The sequence below is a fragment of the Pogona vitticeps genome, chromosome 4 (genome assembly GCF_051106095.1).
Source record: "Pogona vitticeps strain Pit_001003342236 chromosome 4, PviZW2.1, whole genome shotgun sequence".
NCBI lineage: Eukaryota > Metazoa > Chordata > Lepidosauria > Squamata > Agamidae > Pogona > Pogona vitticeps.
The window spans coordinates 190,185,925-190,207,572 of NC_135786.1; the positions used below are offsets into that span (position 1 = coordinate 190,185,925).

Below are 21,648 nucleotides of genomic sequence, written 5' to 3' on the forward strand. Positions count from 1 at the left end.
GGGGGAAACCTGACCAGATCTGACTTTCTCTCCCTTTCAAAGGCAATTTCTGAACAAAAGCAACCCACGCCCTTTAGCTTAGCCGGTCCGTGACTCAAGACGGCGGGCGGGTTTGGGTGAGTTTTGCCCGCACCCACCTGGTGACCACTCCCAGCGCGCCACACTCCGCCCCCTCCGGCGCCCTCCGTCCTCAGCCAGCCCCATTTTATGCTTGTAACCACTGGGAACGGGCTTGGCTTCAACTGCCCACGGCAAAACTCCATACTCTTCTTCGAGAAGGGTGCCTGCCGGGCAGGGGTCGTGCTTTGGGCCCAGAGATCAGAACCAGGGCGAAGGAGAGGCGGGAGCCAAAAGCTTGCGTGCCATGGCTCGGCATCGGGGCGCCGGAGGACCGGGGGTTCTGCTGCTGCTTCTGGTGAGTCTATAAAACCCATCTGTTGCTCTCGAGAAGCGGCTCTCCGGGTCGGCAGGATATAGTTCAGATCCCTTAGAAAGCTTTGAAAGAAGGAGGACGGAAGATCAGTCTGCGAAGGGAACCTAAGTTTCCTAGTTGGAATTGCCCTTTAACTCGGCAGAATTAATTCTGCGATTAGGAGGGCAGATTGGAAGGGGGGAAAAAACTATTCTCCAGGCGAAGAAAAGGCTGAGCGAGTCTTGCTTTCTATTCTTTGGCTGAGGTTGCGCCCGCCACACCCTGTCGGAAGCAGCCGCGGTAACCTGGGCGAGGAGCCTCGCCTCCGACGGTAATGGCTCCGGGCTTGGAAACAGTCCCGTCGGAGGTGTTCAGGGCCATAAGTTCGTCGCCTCTTAAAATGGTGGATGTTGCTTTTTGCGAAAGCTGGAACTTTGAACGAAATTTGCGCTTTTAGAAAATATTTGTGGTTGTTTTCAAAGATAGATAGATAGATAGATAGATAGATAGATAGATAGATAGATAGATAGATAGATAGATAGATAGATAGATAGATAGATAAGCGTGGATCGATCGGAAAGCGTGGATCGATCGGTCTGGTAAAGAGAGGGAAGTGCTTGTAAATGGAAAGAGCATTGTTGTTGCTGTTGTTCATTTGCTAGGAAAAGCTGAAGGCAGCAGGAAAAGAGGAAGGCCAAATATGAGATGGATTGATTCCATAAAGAAAGTCACAGCCTTGACTTTGCAAGACTTAAGCGGGGGCTTTTAGGGGTAAGACATTTCAGAGGTCACTCATTCATAGGATTGCCAACAATTGGGGGTGATTTGAAGACATATGATAACATAATCCAGGTTACAGATGATAATCTCCACATGGCTGCCTTGCCATTAGGCTAAGTGAGGCAGGTTTTAACTATCATGAAAGGGTAGCACTTATTAATTAATTAATTAGAAGGTTTTGTTTTTATTTCTAGACCTGAAGAGAGATTCTTCAGAATTTTCTGCTTTATGTACCAAATACATTACCCGTCTTGGGCTACTAGACAAGTTAAGGGGGTTGCCATTTGTTGGTGTCCCTCATGTCCTAGGCCAGCCTCAATTCAGCAAATTATGTGGAACATGTATCTAATGGCAGACAGTGTAGAACATCATTTATAATGTGACAGGACTGGGGAGCTCTCATTTCAAACTTCTGTTTGGCTCTAGGTGACCTTGGGCAAATTATTATATTTTAGAATTGTTAAGAAGTTAGCATGAGGCAGAGGAATCATGCAGATTGCCTCAGGTTTCTTGGAGGAAATATTATCATCATATATTTTTAAAATACTTAGATGACATATGAATGCTCGTAGGCAATGCACCAGAGAACTGTAATAGAGAAATGCTATCCCTACATTTGCAGCCATATGTATCAGATGCTTCCAGAGACATCTTCTGAGAGGGCTGGAAAAGAATGCCGTTTGAACACTGCCAGTCAATATCAACAATATTGAGTTAATAATACCAATGATAATAATAACCTAAAAACTGCAAGGGACCCCATAGATCATCAAGTCCACACCCTATCAAGGAGGCATAGCAAGGAACTGAACTCCCCAGAACTGGCAGAAACGTTAACCACTGGACTATCCAGCAGTTCTAGTGGATGACTAAATAAAGCAGGTTCCTCCTTCATGTCTGATTTGTGGTCTTTGCAGAAACATTTGGTTGGACCCTGGTGGGAAACTGGTCTGGGAGGATTCTTCTTGGATTGTAAAGAACTGACAGTCAAAAAAAAAAAACATTCTAAACCAGTTATGTCTGTAGATACATGCCAGGCAATTTGAACAGACATGCCTATGCAGGAATTAACTATCCTCTTGCCCCTCTTTCTGTGGAAACAGTAGTACAGTATTTAATTCCACTTTATTTCTTTATGCACCTAATCCACCTAATCCTTCAAGGTATTCTTGCTCATGCCACCTTCGCATCTGATTTGACAAACTGGTGCATCTCAGAGTTGCATCCAGATTTCTCCTGGCACATAAATGTCAAAGATTCCTAGAATCATTGGCCAGTCTGGACTTGCGTATATTGATCTAGACATCACTTGGAACAGCAAGCCACAATTTATAAAAATTTTGTTAGAACAATGGTTAGTGCATCTTGCCTGATCACTCTCACTGCAAGTGGGAGCAGTGGAAGAAACCACATACATTTTTCCCGGGTATGTTTATTCTGAACTTGACAATCTGGCTTGTCTGTCTCCCAGCAAACCACAAGAATAACCTATGGCTTGTTCTAGGTGTACTCCTCTGGCTCAGAAGGAGAAAGATGAGCCATATTACTGGGGCATCACAGAATATAAACCATGAATGGAAAGTCTGTAGTTTGCTCCATTAGCCCCTCTTCTAGTGGGAGCAAGTGTATAGCATTGTGATTCATTTCCAACAAATAAACAGTCTGTGACTTTCTGGCTTGTCATTACATGCAGATGTGCCAACATTATGAAATTGTGGATAGTCTCATCTGGCAACCCCTGTTGCAATGAGTATTACTAGGAATTAATTCAAATAGGTTGTCATTGAGAGAGAGAGAGAGAGCAGCCAAACTACTGACAAGAGGACCATACACCAATAATTTTGGGTTAAGCACTATTCATGTAACATTTATTGGTGAGACATAAGGCATAGGATATAAGACAAAAGGTACCAAGAGGCCTGTCTTTCATACTTCCCATTCACATAAGATACTCACTCATCCAGAAGGCCCTCCTCTGATGGGTGAATCAGTCCTCAGAGAGGGTGATGGGGGTCATTCCAGCACTGTTCTGAAGCCCACCTTTTTCTTAGTTATATTTGGACTTCTTGCTCCAGTTCACTTCCCTCTTGTCTGGGCACAACTGCAAAAATCCAAACTTTTGCCCACACAGCGACCTCTTATTAATAGTGAAACTGTTTCTGCCTGCAACTTGCATCTTCTTTTAAAGCTCTGTGTTAGGCACACTATCCCATCTTCCCTTGCAATTTCTCCATCTTCTTCTTAGGTCTGGGGTGCTGGTCTTTCTGGGAGCCACACACACTCTTATCACACTCTGTCACTCATAACACTAAAATATGTGATGTTACATCTGTGAAGATTCACAGTCATCCAGGTGAGGTTATTTGGAAGTTGAGTCATGGCAACAAGACTTCTTTCTTGTTAGGTTGAAACATTTTACTACTCATTCACGTAGCTTCTTCAGTCTGAGGAGAGTTGGTAGGAGATCCCTGATATATTCTCCATGTTGGTTTCACTTCTTCCCAGTCTGAATAGGTTCCCTAGATGGACAAATGAGATGGGAGGTGAGTGAAAATCCCACTTCTACAATCCTTCTCCACCCATTGTCATGGGTGGCTAACAGTCGTCTTTCTGGTGTGTGTGGTCCTTATATTCCTGGGAATGAATGAAAGGGCAGCATGATAAATAGGAGACAGATTGTATCTAAGGCCTCCACCCCTGTTGAGTGAGGGATGTTCTATATGTACATGTATGGCCTCCCTGACCCCTTTCTCAAACCACCTATGTTCTCGGTCTAAAATGGGTACATCTTGGTCATCAAATGAGTGTCCTTTGTCTGTCAAATGAAGGAACACTGCTGGTTGTGGTCCTGAACTGTTGCCCCTCCTGTGACGAGCCATTCTCTTGTTTAGTAGATGTTTGGTTTCTCCAATGTAGAGCTCCAAACACTCTTCTTTGCACTGGACTGCATATACTGTATTGTTCCTGTTGTGTTTTGGTGTCAGGTTCTTCTGGGTGGATGAGTCTCTGCCGTCGGCTCTGGGTCGCAGACTGTTTCATTAGATACAATCTGTCCCCAATTTTAAAAGAAATAAAACTATGTGTGATGTGGAGAAGACTGGCAGCCGAGTTTGGAACTTCTCAACAGCCAGTTGTTTTAATCCTGGTTCCAGCTGCACATTTTTAATTCATGTTCTTAAGATATTGTGTTGCCATTACCAGCAGATTAAAAAAACTAGAAGGAGATACTCACTGGTTCCTGTTAATGGCTAATTTTGATACTACACTCCGGTGGGCCAGATAGGCGAGGTATAAAATAAATAAATAAATAAATAAATAAATAAATAAATAAATAAATAAATAAATAAATAAATAAATATGTTTAAAAATAAAGAAGACAAAATTGGAGAATGCTTTCCGTGCCACTTGGGATTGATTTTTTTAAAAGCATAAAACCTGAATAGTTTATGTCAAAATGCTTCTTAAAATGTTTTGAAATATCCCTTAAAACTAAGTTTTGAAAGTAGCAGAGTGTTACTCATTACACCTGTGTGATTGGGTTCTTCATAAAAATTTGACAGTTCCACATATTTGGTGGGAAAATACCACAATGACTCTTTCAAAACATTAACAGTTTTATTAGACTTGGTTTCAGGGGGATCAAAATAACTCAACTCAGGTAATTGTCTGTTAGAGTCTATATTCATATCCAGATTTATTCTGTTCTTCAGTACTGAGGAGCCTGACCAATATGCTCCTTGTTGGATGGCTTCCTTAGAGGTGCACTTCATACCACACAGATCATGCCACAGCATGGATGGCGTGCCCAATCTCCCTCAGGTGGAGGTTTGTTGAAGATCAAATCCGGGCGTAGTACCTTCTTCGAGTGACCTCGACCTCTTGGGAATACCACCACTGTCCATTATGAGGTTTCAGTTACCTCGTCTCTATTCTGAGTTGAGTCCTGCAGTAAACCTCCCACTTTGAGGTTTGGGAAATCTTTTAAGAGATCTCGTGTCTTCCTGTATTCCTTTTCACATCTTTCTCTATTCAAACACTCTCTCCTGTCCCTTCTTTTATCTCCTCCTCCCACACTGGGAATTTTAACTCCTCCCTCTCCTTTCCTTCTTCTTCTTCCACCAAACAAATCTCTGTTCTAACCCCTTCATCTTTAGATACTCTGTCATCTCCTTCTCTTCCTCCTTTGATTCTACTAACAAAATCTGCACTCTCCTCTTTCAGTACTCCTTCACAACCTGATAACCTTCTGGTTGCTCGGTATATTATTTAGCATCCAAAAATTAACTACCTATCTTATTTGTGCCTTCTCCTTCCAAGTTCTGGTGGGGAAGATCTTTTTGTTTATTTATTTCATGACTGTCAGACTTCCAGTCCACTTAAACCGTCAGTCTCCCCCATGTTGCTGTGCTGAACAGAAAACAATAATCACAGTCTGGCTAACATCAGCTGTTGCTCTCTGTGTGGTTGGGAGCCCTGATTACACAGTGCTCAGGTTCACAGAGCAGTGTGGCAACTTGCAAGTGAGCAGTGTAACCGTATATCAGACTTTCCCCTTCAACATTGGGAAAACAGGGGTCAAGGGATGGCATGTGCATCTTAGTCTCCTCTCCATGCTTGTCGTTTTCGACACTTCCACAGTTTGAAGAGCAATATGTGAAGAAGTACAAAGATCAGAATCTGAAGTGGCAGAAAGTTTATAACAAAGCTACATTTCCTTACCTTTTTTTTTTTTTTTTTTTTGGCGTTTCCAGCTCCTGGCCTTTCTAATACCAGTAATGACCAACATGGATGCACAATAGGAAATACTTAATGAAAGTAGTACTTAAGAGAACCTAATGCTACACTCAGTATGCCAGCAAGTTTGGAAAACTCAACAGTGGCCAGAGGACTGGAAAAGATCAGTCTACATCCCAATCCCAAAGAAGGGCAGTGCCAAAGAATGCTCCAACTACCATACAATTGCACTCATTTCACACGCTAGCAAGGTTATGCTCAAAATCCTACAAGGTAGGCTTCAGCAGTATGTGGACCGAGAACTCCCAGAAGTACAAGCGCTGGATTTCGAAGGGGCAGAGGAACTAGAGACCAAATTGCTAACATGCGCTGGATTATGAAGAAAGCCAGAGAGGCCCAGAAAAAGATCTACTTCTGCTGCATTGACTATGCAGAAGTCTTTGACTGTGTGGACTGCAGCAAATGATGGCAAATCCTTAAAGAAATGGGAGTGCCTGACCACCTTATCTGTCTCCTGAGAAATCTATATGTGGGACAGGAAGCAACACTTAAAACTGGATGTGGAACAACTGATTGGTTCAAAATTGGGAAAGGAGTATGACAAGGTTGTATATTGTCCCTGGCTTATTTAACTTATATGCAGAATACATCATGCGGAAGGCTGGACTGGAGGAATCCCAAACCAGAATTAAGATTGCCGGAAGAAATATCAACAACCTCCAATATGCAGATTATACCACTCTGATGGCAGAAAGTCAGGAGGACTTAAAGAATCTCTTAATGAGGGTGAAAGAGGAGAGTGCAAAAAATGGTCTGAAACTCAACATCAAAAAAACTAAGATCATAGCCTCTGGTCCCATCACCTCCTGGGAAATAGAAGGGGAAGATATGGAGGCAGTGACAGATTTTACTTTCTTAGGCTCCATGAACACTGCAGAAGGTGACAGCAAACACGAAATTAAAAGACTCCTGCTTCTTGGGAGGAAAGCGATGACAAACCTCAACAGCATCTTAAAAAGCAGAGACATAATTTTGCCGACAAAAGTCTGCATAGTCAAAGCTATGGTTTTTCCAGTAGCAATGTATGGAAGTGAGAGCTGGACCGTAAAGAAAGCTGACCACCAAAGAAGTTATGCTTTTGAATTGTGGTGTTAGAGGAGGCTCTGGAGAGTCCCCTGGACTGCAAGGAGAACAAACCTATCCATTTTGAAGGAAATCAACCCTGAGTGCTCACTGGAAGGACAGATCCTGAAGCTGAGGCTCCAATACTTTGGCCATCTCATGAGAGGAGAAGACTCCCTGGAAAAGACCCTGATGACGGGAAAGTGTGAAGGCAAGAGGAGAAGGGGATTATAGAGGATGAGATGGTTGGACAGTGTCACTGAAGCTACCAATATGAATTTGACCCAATTCCGGGAGGCCGTGGAAGACAGGAGGGCCTGGCGTGCTCTGGTCCATGAGGTCACAAAGAGTCGGACACGACTAAACAACCACAGCAACAAATGAAAGACTGAGTTGTGTCTGTTATCACAGGGATTTAGACCTACCATTTCTATCCTTACTGATCTTAATACTGAACCAGAACTAGGGCCAGTCAGTGCTGTTCATTTCTGGCTTGTAGGTCTTTTCTCTGTTGATTTAATTCCCCCAAAAAGAATGCCTCGTGCCCAGAAAAAGCCTGCTTGGAATGTTCCTCCCCATCACACTGGAGCTTTGTAAACCCTATAGAAGTGAAGTGGACTGCAATCTATCAGTTATCAGACTGTTGGGGGGGGTGTCTTTCCCTACCTTTTTGTTCTATTTAGGTCTTGAAGAATGACAAGTATTTTCAGTCAGATAATTAAAAGATCTTAAAAGAATAGGTGGAGTTTTACATGTATTTCTGTTAAGTTAGGGAACTGTATTCAAATATATTTCATTATCTCCTAAATCTTTCCATGACAACATATAACATGAAATCAGATTAATCTGGTCAAGTTTTTTCTCTAAACTGAAACCAAATAAAACAGAAACTCAGCTGCATATCTACTTAATAAGGTAATTCTTCATATAGAAGTAATGGAACTCCTGCTATATAGGATAGTTAATCTTACCTTTTATAGAATGTTGTTTTCCATCAACATAAAAGCCATGTTTAAGCATTAAACCTAGCAGGAAACTGTAACATATGTAAAGAAATGCATGGGCGTACATGCTGACACCAGCTCAGAGGGCCACATATGTAAAAGCCTAGTTTTCTCCACCCTCAACCTTCCTATGATAAGCAGAAACATCTGAAGTGAGTTTCTATGTGTGTTCAACTGAACATGGCTGGGAATCTCTATACTGTATATGTTTGTGCTTTTGTGGAGGATTTGATGCACACTCAGATTAAAAGGCATAGAAACCTCGGAGTGAAAAGGTTGAAGATGAGCACAGGATCATTTACTCTGTCATTTGGGGATGAGGTGGCTCCCCTCCTGTTCAGTCCATGGGCCATCCTTGACCATGTCCACTATAGGAACTGCTGCTTCCTGTTCAGATATAATGCCTGAATTACTCTCTGATATGCTTCCCAGGGCTGAAAACCATAACAAGGACAATTATACAAATCGTGTTCCCCCTCTCACTGGGACAATTTTGGAGATATAACAGTTTTTTCTTCCCTTTATGGAGCCTCATTTTCTTCCATAACAGGCTCCTGTACAAGTACACATCTCTTCCAATACAAAATCAACACATTCTGCCCAAATATCTGTAAAATATTTGTACTTATCAATCCCTTATTTACTTTAATATTACACATTAACTTATCATTAATAACTATATTCCAAACCTCTTTATACCATTCATTTAATAGAAAATCATACTTTGTTTTCCAGTTTCTGTTTACCAGTAATCTTGCCACTGTTAATAAATTTGAAACTAATTCTTTAGTTGTCCAATTATATTGCTCCTTATCTAATAACAATAAAAGCACTATTTTAGAACATACCTCTAAATGTAACATAGTTATTTATTTCCTTGCCAAAATTTCAATATATCCTCACATTCCCACCGCAATTGAAAGGAAGTATCTATTTTCTGACAACCTGCCCGACACAAGTTGGAGTAATTTGTGTCTATAGGCTTTGATATTTCTTACAATTGCAATAGTATTTTTAGACACATGGGAATTTTTATCATTCTCTGATTTTGATACTGGATATCTTGGTGGTGGTGGTGGGTACCTTTGCAAAGGAAGGCTTCTGTATTTTTCCTTAAATGGCTTGCAAGATGTTATAGGTTAAGGCCATATTTTACTCAGTCAACCTGTGGTATTCAAGGAAGCATACTTTATTGCATAGGTCAGTGTAACTGACAGTATAGTATAAACTAAAGCCTCAGCCCTAGCCATATTTGCCTTGAAATAAGCTTTACTGAAATTAGCAGCTTTTTCTTCTAAGTAAAAGAGGAACCACAGGGTGAGGCCAAGCTCTGCATTATGTAAGGTTTTGTCATTTTAAACATACCTTTTAGAAAAAGCTACTTGAGCATGCTGTCATATTATGAAGAAAAAAGTAACAGACAAAAGCTATGGATTCTTTTTCAGCTCAAAATTACCTCCCCAAACTGATTTTAAAAAAAAACTTCAGAGGTGCTAGATAATGTAATATTTTTCAGTTGATGAAAACTGCCTTATCTTGTGTGTGATTTCATGCCTTTGAAACTGACAATGGTAATCTCACAAAAGATATTTCTTTTAAAAGATAGATATGTAATGCTGGAAGGAACACCCCTTTTCAGGAGCTTTTCAAGTACAGTGGTGCCCCGCTTGATGACGATAATCCCTTCCAGGAAAATCGCTGTTAAGCGATATCGTTGTCAAGCAGGGAAAAAACCATTGGAATGCATTGAAAACCGATCAATGCGTTCCAATTGGGGAAATACCGCATTGTCCAGCAAAGATTGCCCATAGAAAAGCACCGATCAGCTGTTCAAAATCGCTGTAATGTGAAGCTTCCCTCCGGAAAGCAGCCATTTTGAGAAGGGAGGGAAGCCATTTTGCAGAGGGAAGCCATTTTGCGGAACCGGAAAAATCATTGTATAGTGAACAAATGGTTCACGAAGCGGGCTCCTAATCAACATAATGTGGATTTCCCCCATTGGAACCATCGTGTTGTGATCGCAATAGCAATCGCAAAAATGTCATCATTAAGCGATTTCGACATCATGCGGAGTAAGCGTATAGCGGGGCAGCACTGTACAGACCAAATGGGCAAGTCACACATGGCTTCAGTGAGGGGTATGGTGAGCTTCTCTCCACAAGAAAGAACTGGGGCAACCCTGCCCGCCAAATGTCATTGCTGTTTAACTCCAGTGATTCCTCACCATTCACTATCCTAGCTAGAACCGATGGGAGTTTAATCCAACAACATCTGGATAGACAAACAAGTTTCCCAGCCTTGTATTACATGGTAGCAACCCTGTATTATTAGCAGCAGAGTATACATTCTGCCTGTACCCAGCAGGGAGTTGCAGCTAGTGTGCATATGCACTTTGGATGTGTGGCTTTTTTTTAACTGCAAATCCCATAATTCCCCTTTTTGGGAATCCCACCAGCAGAACCCAGAGTTACAACTAAATTGTGCTCATCTGGAGAGAAGGTCCAGCTGGCAGCTTTCATGCCTGGAATAGACCTACTGTAACTTCCTGTTTGAAAAGAAAGCTTCCCAACAACCATTGGAGTGGCTTTAAAAAAATGCACATCCCTAACTACAGTACTAGTGTTCATTCTCTACAAAAATCTGTATGTTTCATTCATACAGTTCCTTGGTTCAAGTTGGATAGAACTTGGAAAAGTGTTAACTTTTTTGATGGACAACCTCATAAGACTCCATCCACCAGCATGAGGATTTTTTTATGCTCTACTTTTGTATCTGTGCAGCACCAAGCAACTCTGGGTATTTTGTAAATTATTACTCATAATGCAATTGAAATTTCTCACTCTTGTACACAAAAAATATCCTTAGAATAATGCAAGAGAAAATAAATTGGAGGGTAAACACAGTATGAAAAAAATCATGTGTCTTGGGACCATGCATTCTGCACACAATATTAAATTCATGTTCTAAGTTAACATTTGGAGTTTTAAAAGAAAAGAATCTAACATGAGTTGGAAATGGGTGATATTTATGGGCACCCCTGCATGAATGGAGGAAAAGTATAACTTTTTCTTCCTTTGCTGTAATTCTAAGGAAAATCCTTCTTCTGTGGTGGTAGCTGCACTTTGAGAAGATCCATTAAGGACCAAAAAGGTGATTCTCCCCACAATCATAATCATCTTCCAAGGAAGGGATTTTCTAAGAACTATAGCAGGGAAAGAGTTAAATTTCTCTTTTGAGTTACCGGTACCTTTTGGAGTCCTAAGCAATAGCTGTCTCACACCACACTGGTGCAGTTTCAATTTTTTTAAAGTCTGTTGTCTAAAGGGTGAGAGCTACATTTAACAATTTGCTTGAATGTAAACAAAATTGTGGGAAGGGCATTCCTGTGAAGAGAGCTGTAATGTGGGGAGGAGACTACTTTTCAACAGCAGGGGTGTTTTCTGTTGTATTTTCAACAGCAGAGTTAGTGTAAAAGCAATTCTGTTACGACAGGTTATGTGAACTTGTTGCATCAGTGTTTTATCTACTGAATAAATATTTGTTGTGTGGTACAGCTTTAATGATACAACGTGCTGCCTTTTTAGGGTAAAGGCCCAGTTGAAGTTAATCTTGGAAAGGACAAGTCAGAAAGAAATGCAAAATATTGTATATAAGCAAAAATCAGTGCCAGGAGAGGATTCTCATTTTAAGATGCAGCTTAAGAGCTTTATTCTGTTTTATACCTGCAGAGGGCTGAGAAAGGCATGAATCAGATTTAACTATGATGTGACAGAACAGTTTGTAATGTAAAAGGCAGGGTAGGGCTTGACCTGAGAAAAAGAAAATGCATTTCTCACCCAAAACAAAGAAATCCACCCTTGAACAGAAAACTCCCTTAGGCTAGAAACACATCATGGAAACCTGTTTAGACTTGAGAAACAAGGCTTTACTGTGGATACAGAGATCTCTGCAATGATGTCAGGCAGTTAGCCCAATGAATGTACACTGCCAGTTTCCTTCACCCATTATTGTTCCGTGGTTAAGTTGAAACACCAAATGTAAAATCTATTTCCCAACACTGTAAAACATTAAAGAAGTGGATATAAGTCCCCCCCCCATCATATTTATTGTCTATATGATAAATATGGTAAAAGAGTATCCATCTTAAAAGATAGGGCACCAGAAAGTTAGCAATGTATTAGTAAATTAGTAAAACCTGATCACTTTTATAAATCTATGTGGACATACATCAAACTTTTTTTAAGTGAAGACTGCATAAAACATTTCCTGTTCTGTTGTATAAAACCTGGTCTTATTTAACTGAGTTGTGCCTGATGAAAATGGATGTTATTATACAGATGACAAGGTTGCAGGTCCAGATGTCACATAGCATGCTGATTAGTCTTGAATACTGAAGAAAAATGGTTTCAAACCCTAATACGGTTCTAAGTGAGATGTTTTGCCACCCACCAGTGAGTTCCCATAGCAGAGCAGGGATCTGGATCCAGGTCTCGCTGTGGGCTAAACCGCAGAAGCCTGTGCTGCAGGGTCAGAAGATCCGGCAGTCGTAAGATCGAATCCACGCAACGGAATGAGCACCCGTCGCTTGTCCCAGCTCCCGCCAACCTAGCGGTTCGAAAGCATGCAAATGCGAGTAGATAAATAGGGACCACCTCGGTGGGAAGGTAAACAGCGTTCCGTGTCTAAATCACACTGGCCATGTGACCACGGAAAGATTGTCTTCGGACAAACGCTGGCTCTATGGCTTGAAGAGCGGGATGAGCGCCTCCCCCTAGAGTAGGACACGACTGGACAAAAATTGTCAAGGGGAACCTTTACCTTTACCTTCATAAGCCTAGCTCAGCATCTTGTGCAGGGCACCACACTGTCCTATCCCCCGCTGGCTGTGAAACCTGCAGTGACAGCAGTTATTCAAGCAAGACCTCTGCCCTTTCCTTCAAGGGGAGCATCGGCTGTGCAAGAAAAAATAAATACAACTCAATGAAAACACAAATAGAACTCCTGTAGGACCTTCCAATTAGTCCAGCACCCCCAAAATCCTTTTGTGAATTAATGCTATGGATATTTTCCCATTTCTTGCCTTCTTTTCTGACTAGCTGCTAAAGACATCCTGACTATAAAGACATTAAATGGTGCAACATTTCCACACAGGCTTGGAATCACATAGCAATCGCTCATCCAACTCACAGAGGCCTTTAGCACTCCCTTCTTGCATCTTTTGCATACCCTCCCTCCTTGTGGAATTTTGATTGGATAGAAAATACTCACACAGTTGGCCGCACTCCAGTGGTTGGATCATTAACAGAGAGCTTAGAAAGTGTGCTTAGTACTGTATTACTATCTCCCAACCGAGCTATGGATGATAGGAAGTCAGTCACCTCAGCCCAGTTTATGAGCTGGCCCTCCATAATCTGCCTTTGTAATATATAATAATATCCTCCTATCTCTCATGGCTGATGAAGGTATTACTGAGATAAAGCGTGGGTGTGGTTTGCTGAACTGCTTCAAAAAGTTTGAATATGTATGTGTGCAGTCTCACAGAGTAATAAAGTTTTAGAGCTCTTTTTTTGCCAACCCAGTGCTCTCTGTTTGTATCTGACTGCAAATTCCCCAGCCTCTGCAGAGAAAATGATGGGGGTTATAATTCAACACATCTGATATGTGCCAATTTAGAGAAGGCTGTTTTAGGGTAGAGTTGGCCATACTTCAGGCTTGTAGCATCTACCCTTGTGTCCCCTGCCCCCCCTCCCCAGATTTTCAAGATACACTAACCAAAGCCTGGTGAAAAAAGTCAGAAGAGTTGAAAAATTCAATACCGAGCATGCATTTTGTGTACCATAACTGTAAGGTGTTTACTGTATTTCACCACAAAAGTCCACTTTTGGTTACCCCGTTTGTTGTGCTCTTAATCTGATGACAGCAGGAGACCAGGTTTATTACACTGAACTTTACAGAGTGGAGAAAAAAATGAAAGGTTTTTATAGCAGTCCTCTTGTTTATCACATGCAGCTCCACCCTAAGTTCAAACGAAACCAGACTTTTCAGGGATGGTTTGTCCATAACAATAAGCCAGCAATGCATTTTGTTTCATGACTCTTTTCAATCTTGAACTCTTAACAGTGGTTTTATTTTTATTTTTTAAACATTATATTTATTTTATTTTTGAAACATTATATTTAAGCCTCCACTTATCTTAGTTTTATTAATTGTCCTTATCAATTGATTTGTATTTAATTGCTACTAAAATGGGACACATGCAGTCTTGTTTTGTTCTTTAGAATATATATACATTATATATTTTAACATATGCATATTTTTTTCCAGACCTGTGTAGTCATTGGAAATGGACTTCATTTAGAGGTAGGAAATGATGTGAAATTGTAATGAATAGCTCTGTCGTACATACATATTTTTTATTATAATGTATTGTATGAAAGATACAGAGGATATCTACAGAGTTCAAATGAATATATAGTGGTAACTTAGGGAAACAAGATTGTTATAGATACATATCACTTTTGTATACTTTAGAGAATGCATATAAAACTCTTTGGGTGCTTTGGAAAACTATAGATGATTGTTATTCATTTGAAGTTTATAGGCTAAAACTAATATTATTTTATTATTATATGTCTGTTGACAAAGAACATAAATAGGATAGTGTAGCTGCAAGGGGTCCTCCATATTTCAGGTGCCTATTGAAGACAATTTGGTCAACTCTGTTAGCACACATTTTCTTATAATCCTATCTAGCATCTTTCTACTTGTACTGTTAAAGGTCATGATGCAGACCGGCTTCTGTATCTGCTTGAGTGAACATGCAAGTAACTGCACTGCAAGTTTCTTCTGAAATAAGCCCCTTAAGAGTCCAGCCCCTTGCAGATGCAAGAAATCCACAACTGACAACTGTGACAACTCCATCACTGCTTCTGCTCCCCCAAAAGTAAAATAGCGTTTAGCCTAGTGAAAATGAAATAAATAATTCAGAGAAGGTATCAGTAATGAAGAATAGCATTGTACATTTAAATGTATGTTTAAAATAGTTTGCTAATTACAATATTGTCAAGAAGAGTTTATATATATATATATATATATATATATATATATATATATATATATATATATATATATATATATATCCAAATTTTAACACTGGATGCCCAATTGAGACCTGTTTTTCTGTCAGATTCTTGGTGGCAGGAATGACCAGCTATTCAATACAAACAACCGGATGAGACAAAAACGAGAGTGGATTGTCCCACCAGCAAACATCTGGGAAGAGCGTGACAATTCCAACAGGAATCCAATTGCTCGAGTAAGTCAGGACAATGTTCCACAAATGCTTACATTAAAATACAGCATTTAGTCTTTAAGGTGCCACAATGTCTTTTTTTTTCCTGTTTTTTTTCCTTTTGTTTCTTGTTGAAGTGCCAGATGTGAATTAGTCTTCCTTTTCTAAAGATGCCTCTTGACAGATAGCACCACTAAAGCATTTTTAGCTGAGACAACAGTACTTAAGTCGAGGTGACATTTACCGTGCCACATTTCTACATTGGAGCTCAGATTACAGACTCAAATGTTAGATCTTCAATCTAACTATAATCAAAACGGTTCTGTTCTGACATATTCCAATGGGGATGGTGCTGTACAACCCTCTTGGGTTTACTTTGAAACCTTTCCTGGTTGTACTTTCCTCTTATCTATAATCTTTGTTCCTCCCATTCTGCCTCCTTAAGGCCTCCTGCCCTCTTCATGAACTCCACACTTTATCTGTGTTGGTACTGTGACAGGATAGCAGTGAGCTTCCTATCACAGTACCAACACAGTATCATCTCTCTCTTTTCCTTCAATCCTCTGCTCGAAACCCATTTTTCCCTGTAAAACTTTTATTCTTCAAATTAGAGTTCTTCCGCATATCATGTAATGCTGGGGTATACAAAACATTCTGCTTTACACAGTAACGTAATAACTACCCGAGAGAGGTGGACATGCACACAAATTTGTCTTGGTTTTTTGTATTATTTTTCATTTAGGTTTAATTCCCCAGATTTTGCCCTCTTCTCTTGTAGATACGATCTGATCGTGAAGGTGAACCAGGATTAGTTATTACTTACACCATTTCTGGCCAAGGAGTTACAGAACCACCCTATCAGTTATTTGTGATCAATGGAAAAACTGGAGCGATAAACATAACTGGGATAGTGGATCGAGAGGAAACACCAATGTTGCATGTGAGTGAAGCGATTGGGCTCCTTTCTCCCATTAGAAATAAAGGTTGGGGTCAATTGTTAAATGTTGACTGTTCCTGCAGCTGAATTTTCTTCTCTAATTGATGGGAAAAAATTAAGTAACATGTTGTGGCCACTTTTACATCCCTGTTGCTTAACTTTGTTTGTTAATGTTCTTGCAGCTGAGAGCCTATGCATTGGATCAAAATGGTGTAAACTTGGAAAAACCATTAGACCTTCGAATTAAAGTTTTGGATGTAAATGACAATAGCCCAGTGTTTTCACAGCAAGTTTTTGCAGGTTCTGTTGAAGAACTGAGTGCACCCAGTAAGTCCTACAATTTTATATTTTCAGTCTGACTCTACATAAACTTATATATTATGTTGTTATTTTGTCATTACTATCCTCTCTCCTATGCCCCTTGTAGCCCTGATTATTGTTGAAATTGTGCACTTATTTAAACATGTGTCTATTTCACTGTTGTCAGTGAATTTTTATGGATTTGCAAACATACAGATATTTGATTTTCAGTGGGTTTGTTGGGAGGGGAGGGAATATTAGAAAATGCAGTACAGCATCATTAGGCACAAGATGTGCAAACATTAAAAGCTGTGCTCCATTATATCAAGGGGGATATTGACAGGCCTGGGAGCCAAAATTGCAGCACCAGAATTTGCCACAGCATGAATCAGTCGCAGAAATAGTTAGAACTCTCAGCAAGCAGCACGGTCAGCTTCCTTTTACAACAGGAAACTAGGCCTGAGCTCAGCTTACCCTGGGCCCATGTAAGGCCTCCTGTTCAGCCTTCCTTCAGGTGAGCACAATTTAAGTGTTTAGCAGACAGAACTCCGAGAATGGGGAATTCTGAAATTAGCCCCACCTCCAAAAACAACAACAAAAAAGAATGACTATGCCTAGTCAGAAATGGCTGCAAAATTAGGGGGGAAATGACATTAGAAGTGTCTAGTTGGCCATGTCCGGTTCTTGCTGGGGCATCTGGATGAGTCTGAGCATCTGTAATACAAAAAGTTCTTTTATTAGATATTTCTGGGAGTAGAAGTCGTTTTTAAAAAAATCAGTCTTATGTCAGTGAGCTCTTGAGTAGCTGCATACAGCCCACTGGTTGTACTTCACCCACTTCTGTATTATAGGATATTTTCTAGAAACTCTCATGGTAGAGAAAGGAGAGAGTGGTTGGCTTACACTTTTCCTCTTTCCTCGTGCCTTTTTTTAAATTGTAAGTTGTTATTTTTTCTTCATACATTTTAATTTAAACAAACAAACAACCCCTGTGTTGTCCCCATTGTTGTATAGTCATTATGCAGAATCAGAGGAAAGAATTTTGAATTACATAATTGCAGGTTTCAACTGGGGGAACTTTTTTCTTGAAAGTTCCCTTGCTCACCACAGGTAGGAACAGGGTTGGGTTTCTCTGAAATGTTACTGTATCTGCTTACTATGAATTGTTTGTGAACTGAACCAGATTATACAATCCAGTATGACTGTATCAGTTAAACTACAAGAAACATATTATTTTATACACCAAATAAACATACATGCATAAACACACACATTGCATAAACACACACATTGTAATACTGTTTGTGGCATAGTCTATGATACATCATTCTTGCTGTCCGGTCCAAAGGGATATCTATAATTCCATTTAAAAAATAACAAGAACGAAAATTTGACACCAGAGATTTTATCTCTGTGATTTAATTTTTTTTTTTTTTTTTTTTTTTTTTTTTTTTGCATTTTTGACCAAATATCCATGCTTCCATAACATGGCTGTGATCCTGTTGACACAACTAAGCCTGCAGAAAATTGATGACATAAGCCCCAGGCAGTGATTTCTAGAAATCAAACACTTTCTACTTCTGACCTGCGGCTCGCACAGATCCCATGTAATCCTTTTCATTGTTTGAAAGCTATGGGAGCCATGGAATGGGAAGTTTTTAATTGGCCCAAATCACTACTGATTTTAGCATCATCCTGGTGACTTCAATTTTCAGTAATTAGGCATTCTCCCCTGGCCCCATCTTTCTGGGTCCTGTGGCTTCCTGACAATGAAAGGGATTGCACAGGAGCCAAAGGGCAGCTATGTTTGAATTCCAAAAATTTCTACTTACTGGTAATGTGATGAGCTGTCTGTGGGTATAGTTGCACGAACAGGATTTCAGACTGCATTTTTAATGTGCCATATTAAATTTAAAAGTGAATAATTCAAAGCACCTGGAAACCTTACGTTCAGTATCATTTACCTAGCAGCATTCTGTAACATTGCTTTGTTCGAATTCTTAGATACTATTGTAATGAAGATAACTGCAACTGATGCTGATGATCCAGATACTAAGAATGCCCAAATTGCCTTCAAGATTGTTTCACAGGATCCTAGTCAGCCTGAGGCATTTACAATCAACAGAGCAACAGGTGAAGTTCGGACAGCAAGATTTCAGCTTGACCGAGAGGTATTCTTTCTTTCTGTTCTTTGTCTCTTGGTCTTTTACAACCAATTTGCCTTGCATTATCTAGGTTCTGATTTATAGAATTTAATTGTGGTAACCATCTCCACCCCACTTGGACTGGATTCAGAATGGACATTCTGTGACTGGAAGGAGTCTTTCCAATCACACACATGAAGCATCAAGAACCAGAAGTGATGGAAGGGAAAGGGCAGATAATCTTGCTCACCCCCCTTCTTCCTCTGACTGCTCCCTCTTTTGCCTTCCATATGGCTTCAGCCTTCCACAGCTCTCCAAGAGGTGCATGGGGTTGCTTGAGGAAGGAGGAGTTGTGAGGTCTGCCTCCCCACCCCTTTCTTCCAGTCCAAGTAGGACTCTGCTAAGTACCAATATGGATCCAACCCAAAGTATCTGTGACTTTATTCTGGTTCTGATTTTTAAAAGAAATATTATATGCTGCATTTCTGTGATGAAACATACTCATAATGACTAACAAAAACAGCTAATAAGAGTATAAGAAACGCTGTGGTAGCAGTCAACAGCCAAAAAATGATTAAAAACAAAATATACATAAAGGGACGGTAAGTAGTTATTGGCAGAAACATACAGTCAATACTGAAAGCTGATTTAACATTAGCCTAGTATCTAAAGCTGGTAATGTAAAGCCTATGCTCCAGAACCTCTGCTAGTTCCTAGGTGGTGTCTGATCATTGCTTTGTGTGTTTATTTTAGCTTTCATGTTGTTGTTTAGTCATTCAGTCATGTCCAACTCTTCGTAACCCCATGGACCAGAGCACGCCAGGCCCTCCTATCTTCTACTGCCTCCCGGAGTTCTGTCAAATTCATGTTGGTTGCTTCGCAGACACTGTCCAGCCATCTCATCCTCGGTCGTCCCCTTCTCCTCTTGCCATCACACTTTCCCAACAATAGGGTCTTTTCCAGGGAGTCTTTTCTTCTCATTAGATGGCCAAAGTATTGGAGCCTCAGCTTCAGGATCTGTCCTTCCAGTGAGCACTCAGGGTTGATTTCCTGCAGAACTGATAGGTTTGTTCTCCTTGCAGTCCAGGGGATTCTCAAGAGTCTCCTCCAGCACCACAATTCAAAGGCATCAATTCTTCGGCGGTCTGCTTTCTTTATGATCCAGCTCTCACTTCCATACATCACGACAGGAAAAACCATAGCTTTGACTATTCAGACTTTTGTTGGCAAGGTGATGTCTCTGCTTTTTAAGATGCTGTCAAGATTTGTCAACGCTTTCCTCCCAAGAAGTAGGCGTCTTTTAATTTCGTGGCTGCTGTCTCCTTCTGCAGTGATCATGGAGCCCAGGAAAATAAAATCTGTCACTGCCTCCATATCTTCCCCTTCTATTTCCCAGGAGGTGATGGGACCAGTGGCCATGATCTTCATTTTTTTGATGTTGAGTTTCAGACCGTTTTTTGCACTCTCCTCTTTCACCCTCATTACAAGGTTCTATAATTCCTCCTCACTTTCTGCCATCAGAGTGGTGTCATCTGCATATCGGAGGTTGTTGGTATTTCTTCCGGCAATCTTAATTCCGGCTTGGGATTCCTCCAGTCCAGCCTTCCGCATGATGTATTCTGCATATAAGTTGAATAAGCTGGGGGACAATATACAGCCTTGTCGTACTCCTTTCCCAATTTTGAACCAATCAGTTGTTCCATATCCAGTTCTAACTGTTGCTTCCTGTCCCACATATAGGTTTCTCAGGAGATAGATAAAGTGGTCAGGCACTCCCATTTCTTTAAGGGCTTGCCATAGTTTGCTGTGATCCACACAGTCAAAGGCTTTTGCATAGTCAATGAAGCAGAAGTAGATATTTTTCTGGAACTCTCTGGTTTTCTCCATAATCCAGCGCATGTTAACAATTTGTTCTCTAGTTCCTCTGCCCCTTCAAAATCCAGCTTGTACTTCTGGGAGTTCTCGGTCCACATACTGCTGAAACCTACCTTGGAGGATTTTGAGCATAACCTTGCTAGCGTGTGAAATAAGTGCAATTGTACAGTAGTTGGAGCATTCTTTGGCACTTTAACAGCGTCATCTTTTAAGATTTTAAATAGTTCAACTGGAATGCCATCACCTCCACTGGCCCTGTTGTTAGCCAGGCTTTCTAAGGCCCACTTGACTTCACTCTCCAGGATGTCTGGCTCTAGGTCAGCAATCACACTATCTGGGTTGTCCGGGACATCCAGATCTTTCTGATACAATTTCTCTATGTATTCTTGCCACCTCTTATTGATGTCTTCTGCTTCTGTGAGGTCCCTACCATTTTTGTCCTTTATCATGTTCATCTTTGCATTAGGGCTTATTGTCAGGAGATGTTTTATTTTACAGTCATGTCATCTTCTTCTGGTTGCTGCACAATGCAGCACAATGGTGGAGGGTGGTGTTTGACTTAACTGGGGCTTATTTGGGGTAGGGCTTATATTATGAGCATCCTGAAAAATCATACTAGGGCTTATTTTCATGATAGGTGTTATTTTCACGGAAATAGGGTATGCCTCTCACTAGACCCTTCCCATGAGCTAGGCAGTTAGGATGGGTCTCCCTGCCAGAGGAGGAGAAATAGTGTCTGAAGTGGTCACTGCCCAAGTCTGAAAAGCTTAAGGTTTGACATTGTATTTCCTTTGAACTTATAGGGCGGCTTGAAGCCTCTAATTTACACAATGTTGTTATACTTTATTTGCTTAAATATCACCATCTGAATATCCTGCAGTTGCAGAGTAGTTACACCTTAGTTGTGGAAGCAAAAGACCAAGATGGCGGTTCCAATGGCAATGGTCAACAGACTACTGTAGAGATCAAGATTTTGGATGTCAATGATAATATTCCTGTTCTTGAGAAACCCATGGTATGTAATTTTCCCCAAAAAGTTGCATATTTTT

At 40.6% G+C, this 21,648-nt stretch overlaps 1 protein-coding gene across 1 annotated transcript in view; it reads left to right on the forward strand.

The window, feature by feature from the left end:
- Window positions 1-217: 217 nt before the first annotated feature.
- Window positions 218-21,648, forward strand: part of DSG2 (desmoglein 2) — a 41,253-nt gene continuing 19,822 nt past the window's right edge. Inside the window, exons 1-7 of the mRNA XM_072998886.2 lie at window positions 218-415; window positions 14,377-14,412; window positions 15,239-15,367; window positions 16,122-16,283; window positions 16,463-16,607; window positions 18,585-18,751; window positions 21,480-21,614. Of these exons, the coding sequence (XP_072854987.2) occupies window positions 365-415; window positions 14,377-14,412; window positions 15,239-15,367; window positions 16,122-16,283; window positions 16,463-16,607; window positions 18,585-18,751; window positions 21,480-21,614 (825 nt within the window). The 5' untranslated portion in view covers window positions 218-364. The remainder of the gene's footprint in view (window positions 416-14,376; window positions 14,413-15,238; window positions 15,368-16,121; window positions 16,284-16,462; window positions 16,608-18,584; window positions 18,752-21,479; window positions 21,615-21,648) is intronic.